We start from the raw sequence: 8842 nt of genomic DNA on the forward strand, positions 1-8842 counted from the left end.
ATATTCTCTGCTTTCAAAGCACCTAAGTTGTTCACAATTTATATGACAAAGACATGTTTTAGTACCTGATACACTTCATAAATCTGTCAATGCTATCAATCGACAGCCCCACGCTGACTGATTTATATTGAAGAATTTCTTATTTCAGTGCTGTCAAACTATACTATTTGATTTAGTCACCACCAAAGACACTGTTTTATATATGAGCCTGACTTGAGTTATTCTTTCCAAATAAACACTGGCGTAATGCATTAATTTAGGTCATGACACTGTTATTGTAAATACATATATGTTTACATTACCGATGAAACGATTGTATGATTTTATTCAACACCAAAATTAGTTTTATAACCTTATAAGACACTGAAACCTTTTATTTCTGCATGTATAAAAAAGACATATGTCGATTATCCCTTATATACTCCGTCTCGATAAAGCGAAACCGTGTTTGGCGGCTTTAAACCGAAGAGCGTATACGCTCTTTAGCGAAAAAGTGTAGAAAAGGTTCACAAAGAGTCAAAATCAGGCACGCTAAGACCCATTAACATTTGTAAGTATTGAAGTAACTAATTAATTTTGGCTGGCCGCTCAAATTTAAATAAGTGTAAAAGGGGTACAAGTGATCGATTATATTCAAGGATCAAAATGAGCTAGTCAATAAGTTCACTAATAATACGACACCATGTTATTTGAACTGTGATGAAAAAAAAAACTCTAACAATACTATACTATATAGAAAACATACTTAGTGCAAGTAAACATATATTATATAGAGAGATGGACAAAAGTACACGAAAGTTATAATGTGAATGATACAAAGGAGCGGTATACTTGCTGGATTTAGTGATAACTTGCACAAAGACGTCGACTGCAGTGTTAATATTATTGGTGTTGACCAAAATGTAAAAGTGACGTATTTGTATTTGTATATGTTTCAGGTCAGATCAGCAACAATGCTGAATAACTCCTCTTCTACAATGTTTGATAATATCACAGGAACGACACCATATTGTAAATATAAAGAAGGTGACCAATGTTATTACTCAGATGAGCATCTTCTTGAACAGATATATGCATTTTTAAAACCACATACCCACGAGTGGATCTATTGCGTTATTTTCATTCTCGTTTTTATCTTTGGAGTAACTGGAAATTCTCTGGTTTGTTTTGCTGTATGGAGAAATGTTCATCTTCGGACAACGACTAATTTATTTCTTGTGAATTTGGCTGTGGCGGATTTACTTGTGTTAATTCTGTGCTTACCACCAACCTTTGCTCAAACGTTTTGGGAAACGTGGTTTCTTGGAGATGTTATGTGTAAAATAGTTGAATTTTATCAGGTAGGGGGTATGATTTAATTCATAGAAGTTTTTTAATGTTTTAAAGACATATTATCTCTAAAGAAAAACCAAAAAGGACAACAATTAATGACAGTATTACAAGTATAAGTATATTTATCAGGTTTAAAAATTATATTCTTAACGTCGATATCTATCTTGTATTATGTATAAGTTTAGTTTATGACAGAAGATACAATCAGACAATAAAATTGTTCAGTGGCATGGAAACATTTCCAGATACCCAATGATCAAATAGCGTTCATACCAGTTGTCTTTAAGCTGTAACATGTTTCAAGGTTATCATCATCTGCCATTACCATGCAGAAAGATTTCCACTTTATTCTAATAGCAGCTTATGATCAATGAAATAATCGGCCAGGATAAAGATTTTATATAATGGAGACGAGTATAAAAATCTTTTGGTCCAAACTGTAAAAATGACAATTATCTCTACAATTGTTGGCTGACGGCTTCTCTCTTACGTTGATTATACCCCTAAAGTCTAGTTAACCCTTGTTCATGAAACTAGCTGTCCCGGTGAGAATTGTTTATCGATGCATCAGCCCTTAATATAGGGCTTATTTTGCAAAAACCCTAGAAACTCACTTGACATTTTGGCTATAACGTTTAAATTCTGTATGAATAATAATGTCGTTCTTTTTATTTTTCAGAGTGTTTCAGTCATTGTTTCGGTCTTTACCTTAACAGCTATCTCAGTAGAAAGGTGGTTCGCTATCTGCAGACCAATGTCATTTAAAGAAAAGAGGAAGCACGTCATTATTACAATAGGTGTGATCTGGTTAGTGGGGCATCTGGCATCACTTCCTCGTTTGATAATATTTACTGCTACTCCAGATCAGATGATTCCTGTTAATCTTACTGTATTATTGACATCATGTACACCAGAGGGATATCCTCGGGTGGCGTATATCAATGAATTAGTGTGCTTGGTTCTCTTTTATTTATTACCAATTATCGTCATGGGATATACATATCTATCTATTGCTATTTGTTTGTGGTCCAGTGTCAAAACCGGCAAAACTTTAACAGGTAATACGCTTTACTGATACCTTAAAGTCCGTGTCCTTAATGTCGAGTCTCTAACTAGAAGAGTTTACATCAAATATTACATTAATGCATTTCAGCCTCAACGAGTTTCTAATAAAATGTATCACTAATTCCACAAGTTATAGACTGCATAAGTGAAACTACTTACTAACTTTGGAAGTCTAATTTCCGGATCCGATCATATTCTATACGAATTCGATTTGTAACTTAAATGAATTTCCTTTGGGACCATAAGATATGATTACGCTACAGTTGATTCGTGTTATTATCTTCCATATTAATTAATTACAGTTACTGCAGGCATGTCTATTTTAGTTTAGGCACCGTTCGCACTGTTGTCTAATCTTTATCTACTTTAAAAGAACCTTACTCTGTGATAAACTTTACAGACAATCAATAAATTCTTTCCATGTACATACAGCAGGGCTTTTCAACCTTTTTCTTTCTATTCTCCTTTTAGGATCCTTAATCAATGGCATTACCCCCTTCCCACTATAAATCCTTACTACCATGTATTTCGTCATAATGAAAAAATTCTTATGGATTACAATTACTAACTTTATTTGAGCAACGTTTCGACCAGTGTCCTCTGGTCTTTATCAAGCAATGCTTTTCATTATATCCAACACCCTTACTAAATGCCATTCAAAGATCATGTATTTCGTTATTCTCTCTTAGATTTACCTTGCAATATTTGTTTCCATGTTGGAGAATATAACCTGACTGGATAGAACGACTTCAATCTTATTCTAGAAAAGCGCTTCATTGCCCCCAAAAATTGTCAAAAAATAATAAACCCCTGGTAGAAAAATACCTGACAATTCATCGTATCACGAATACGGGCTTTGACATGATCTTATCAACCCGCGTTAAACTAAGCCCACTACACTTCGCTTTGTGGGCGTGGAAAGGAAATTGATGCTTTTTGAATCTGACCAATCAGATAGAACGGAAATGATAGAACGCTGCTTTCGTTTTGTTTATATTCGCAAACAAAGCGTCATAACGACTGGTTTGATTTGATTGGCTGGGATTTTACTAGCAAGACAGCAGGGGCCATTTCGATTGGACAATATTTAGCTATGAATACGTAATTTCTCTCACTTGTATTACCACGGCCTCGGGGAAGTATGTCTAATGGGGGCGTGGTTTGTACACGATGGGGATCAATTATGCTTTTCGTTTCAAATGGTTAAATACTTTGCCGTTCCTGTCGTTCAGATTTGCTGTATATAGGTAGACTTTATGTTCATATTTCCATGAGTTAAGATTCATATGATGGAAATATTACTATATAGTACTAAATTACGTACATTGTCTAGGTGTAGGTATATATTAATATTTCTGAAAAAGATTGACCCTTCATATGATTAATGTTTGTCAGAAATTGTGAAAATGGAGAGAAGCAAAGCCTACATAATATACATGTTATGTATCAACAAGCGAGTTAAACGTGGAATTAGATTGTGTACTACTAGTTGTTTCTTGTATTGTGAGTTGGAACATTATAGAACATTTGTTCTTCATTAAAACCTCACAGACAAAATAAAATCAGTATGGACAATTTGAAATTAATTAACTCATCTATCATGGTTGGTGATCGTTTGACGCTTTGTCGTGTTGATGAAAAGCCCTATTAAAATCTCTTGTAGAAAAAGCGGTATGAGCAGTGTGTAGTTCGGATCAAATAAAATGTCTTCGCACCATCGTCGGTAAATCGAAACTAGATTAATTTTATGAGAATTGCAATATCGGCCTAAAGTGCAAATTTTAAAAAATTTATATTTTTATCAAAATAATCAAGTATTCTTGCATGAACAGTATTGTTTTCAGTTGTATCCAATTTGAATTTGTTTTCAATGATTGATAAACGAATTTCCATATATACAACCACGCCCACCTTTTTTCATTATAAATTGGATATTCTATTTTCTTTTCAAATTTGATGATGTGTTATATAATTATTTCAGAGAGTCTACATGATAAAGTTACTTCCCAGCTCAAAGCCAGAAGACGAGTGGCTAAGATGTTAATAGTTGTTGTTATTGTATTCATACTTTGTTTTCTCCCAGTGTACATTTGGAATATTTTAAGGTGAGAATATTATATTGTCTTGAGCTAAGTAAAGACTATTCATTCTCCTAAAATGGTTATTTAGTCTCTAGCAACCTAGAGGACGGGTACTGGGTGCATACCAGACTAAATATTAGCTGCTATGGTTTAACTGTAAGACAGTTTTGGACAATTTTTGTTATTTTTTTAAAGGGACATTTTTTGGGGTTGGTTCGAGTCTTGAAAATAGTCTTCTCAAGTATTGAACGTGCACGAAAATCATATAATTCCTTCAAAAATATCTCAAACTAGGAATTTTACTCACTATTTCTTTTCTGTATATAACAGAGTATCTTAAAATGACGAGTCATCATTTTAACATTCAAACGTAGATAATTCTCGACACACATGGATTTGAAGGCTCAAATTACAGCGGGGAGCTGTGTACACTATTACTGATTGGCTTAGCTAAAATATTCCCGTTTCTGAGACTAAAGTATGATTGGTCAAATAGAATGGCCAACCTGTCTCTTTAACAATTCTAGTTACCTAATCGCCTGATTAGGTATACATGTATATTACATTTGTCACATGTATTACAATATTACAGCTTAAATCTTAACAGCATAACAAATATTGTTCGTGGTATGATAGCAATTTCCCTTTGAATTAGACTCTTGACCACTTGCTGTCGTTATGCAGCTGGATTTTTCAACTCGATATTTCAGCAGGATGGTATTTCTATCCCTTTACAAATGTATTTCTGGTTTTAGCCTTAAAATGGAATTTTTCCTTTATATTTCCCCAAAGGAGAAGTAATCATGCTACTGTTAGCATTCAATTCGCTACATTAAATTTACATTTAAATTCGATTTATTGTTAGTTATTCAAATCTACTCCACTCATTGACACACTTTTTAAAGGAATTGATTGGTGCTTAGCAGAGTTTCTGTCATTATTTCATACCGAACACGTACCATAGTTATTTAACATGATTGACACCAGTTTCAGACCGTTAATGGTACTTTATTAGGTAGTTGTACTACATTTTACTGAATAGTAACTTCACATACATAATAGGTTATATCTGAAAGTACTAAAAGCCATCTCTGTACTACCAAACGTCCTATAAATACCACAAAATGTATGACAAGAGTGGACAGTCATGGAAAAGGGATGTCAACTTTCACTTATTCTATCAGTTGGAGAAAAGCGTGTTGCCAAAATCCATAATGTTAAGTAAACAATGAAATAATTTTGAAGAAATTAACACAAACTTTCTTTGATCAATGTGCAGGATGTCTTATAGAAACACTATGCTAGCATAAAATATTTGAATATAGTCTTTAGAACCTGAGGAAATCCACTTGTCTTTAATTAATGTTACCGTCTATAAAAACAAAACTCTTACAAAAATACTATAAACAATTAACTTTTCTTCCTAAAGAAGGCACTTAAATAATTAAGCTAGTTAGGTTTATTATAAACAGGTGGAATATGATATATGTAAATTAGTATGGTAAATTCCATAATTATGATTTTATTCTTGAACGAGAATATCATCAAAGAGGTTCAAACAGAAGTTTACCTTTTGTAATTTCCTCAACTCTTCCTAAAATATTGGAATTCCTACCAAACCGGAAATTTGTTCGGTTTCTTCAAAGAGTTTGTTAAGAGTTGTTTATGTAATGTAATCTTCTTCTACTCTTTTATTTTTATTGAGTAATATGCGTTCTAAAATGTTAAGAACAGTTTTATTAACATTGGTGTCTGTAGTCAACATCTGTCAACGCTCTTTATAGAGTAAACGTCCGACGTCTGTCGTTTCTGTAATTTAAAAAAAAATCAAATTGGTTAGATTTTTGCGTCGAAATCGCAAATAACAATCAAGTCAAATGTGGCGTTACAAGCGTGTCAGATTTTATCTTTCAATGAAACCACAAACCTTTGGTTGAAAATCGAGACTGTAATAACAATAATAAACTCTTTATTTTACATGGATCAGAATTATGCCCAATACACAAGGACATGGTCATGTCTAACATTCAGCTCATACAAGTGTCATCGATACATATAGGCAAGAAAAGTTAAAACCTTTAAAAAACATTTTTTGATTACCTCTTTGAACGCTGACTGTGTCTCAGCGAATAGCAATTACTCATTTTATACTGAAGGCTTAAATTGTACATATTAACACGATGGGATATAATTGGTCATCATGTAAAACACATGCTAAGTCAAATTATATTTGACCAAGGATCAGCTGGTAAAAAGGATCCTTAACTGTGAACCTTGTTATCCTTGTAAGATATAGTTGTTTGTTTGTTTGTTTGTTTCTTTTCTATTTCTTATTTGTAAATAAACTGCCAGTGACGTTATAGGACTTAGGATATTATTCATATTATGGAGTTGATTTGACCACAACAAATAAAGCTCAAAGAGCCGTTGAAAAATAAAAAATCGTGTAAAGTGAATTCTAGAATCTGTGCTGAATTCTCAAGTTTTAAGGATAAGGCCCTGTAGTGGTTTAGTTTATGATTAGGTCATGTAAGTATAAACCTGAGATGAATTAAAATTATTTCAGATTGTTCAGACATCCAATTGTTCACCAAACATCTAAAACATCTTCAGCTATTGGTTATACAGTTCATCTTCTTATTTATATCAATAGTTCCATTAATCCAGTTATATATAACTTTATGAGCGGTAAGTTTTAAATAATTACACAGAAGGGCGTATTTAGAAGAGAGATCTAGCAGCCCCCAGAAGCCAACGGACTTCAGATGAATATTAAGCATTTAGATGGCTTGAGCGTAATCTTGTTCAATGTAGCACTGTTTCTGGAAGTTAATCATTTCAATTTTGTTTAAGAATGCATAAGAATTTTTATTGTTGCTTTACTTTTACAGGAAAATTTAGAAAAGAATTCAGAACAGCATGTTTCTGCTGTATAAGAAGACGGACTGGAGAAACATCTAGTCGTAAGTACAATTTTTTCTGTTTTACAGACCATGATATAACTTGTTTGAAATATACAAGTGTTCTGATTAATCAAATCAGCCAAGAAGCTATGGAACCGATGGACTACGAAAAGGAAGATTCAGGCGTTATCATTACTTACGTAAAGTTCCATTCGTTGGCGTAATCGAACTGTGAGTAACACGGTAATAATTGGTGGGATCAAATAGCAAAACTACTAAACATGTGTAGACAGGTAGACAGCTCGGTAGCAATAGAAGATGTAGCAATTTTTTCTGATAATCAAATGTTGAACATAGATACATTATCTTTAACAATGTGCAATGAGATGAGATCAGATGCTTGATTCAAAACATGCAAGTATTTATCCTCTTCCTGCTTTGTGGCTTTAAGAACTTCTCGGAATTGAGTGAAATTCGAATTTAACACAGAGGAAAAAGGATTCTAAGCTTCTTTGCATGTTGTATGGTTGTATTTTGTTGTATTTTGGTGTTCTTTTTCCTACTTGTACTAACAGAACGAAGAACGAAGAACGAATCCGAAAAAGCAACCCTGTTTATGAATATGTTAGAACATGTGAACCATCTTCATTCCGGATCCATTATTGTCTCTGAAATAAAAGATGACAAGATACAAATCTGCCTCTTTGACGTTCTTTTTACACTATTGATACATCCACATATTTGATACATTTGGTCCTATTTACTTAAAGACATTCATTTATATTTTACAGATGAAACCGACCATATGAATTCAAAAAGGTAACTAATTCATGCTTTATTATTATTATAAATTAACATAATATGTTATTTGTCCTTCCAGAACAATTTGACTTGTTTCATCATAATACGAAGGGATCTGCATCAAAACTGTGAGTTTGCTAATTGTCATGCTATCCTCAACTGTTTTCTTCCTTGACAAAAATCACTTAAAACACTGCCTGGTTCACTTTTAGTTATGATTATTATTTTATGACAATACAGATCTCAAAAGCACGTTACCTTTACAATGGTTTATTTTTACTCTTTACCTCATTTTATTCTTTCATTTCAACTTAACATGGTGACTTAGCTAACCATACATAGGTAATTAATGTGTAATGCATATACGTTTGCATTTTGTTTACGTAATGCATTCCATGCATAAAGTCTTATTTATAAACGTGTCCAATCTGATATATAATGCGCTACTGTGAACATAGTCACCATTGTGTCGTTAATTGTTGTGACAATCCTTTTCAATATATTTCTCAGTGTGACAGCATCTGTATGACTTGTCAATCCAGGGTCGTAGATTGCAGGGTTTTATCTGACTATTTCTATATGATTCTTGTATTTATGGTGGACTCTCAAGAAAAGACCAGTCGCCATTTTAATTTCCAAACGAAGATGATTGTGGACATA

General features: G+C 33.0%; 1 protein-coding gene across 1 annotated transcript; it reads left to right on the plus strand.

The window, feature by feature from the left end:
* Positions 1 to 977: 977 nt before the first annotated feature.
* On the plus strand, positions 978 to 7177 carry LOTGIDRAFT_127723 (hypothetical protein; the record flags this gene model as incomplete). Its single annotated transcript, XM_009063527.1, has 5 exons — positions 978 to 1340; positions 2012 to 2365; positions 3920 to 4000; positions 4381 to 4502; positions 7054 to 7177. The coding sequence occupies 5 exons, from the start codon at positions 978 to 980 to the stop codon at positions 7175 to 7177; spliced, it is 1044 nt and encodes a 347-aa protein (XP_009061775.1).
* Between the last annotated feature and the right edge of the window lie 1665 nt (positions 7178 to 8842).

This window comes from Lottia gigantea, assembly GCF_000327385.1.
Source record: "Lottia gigantea unplaced genomic scaffold LOTGIsca_58, whole genome shotgun sequence".
In the NCBI taxonomy this organism is placed as follows: Eukaryota; Metazoa; Mollusca; class Gastropoda; family Lottiidae; genus Lottia; species Lottia gigantea.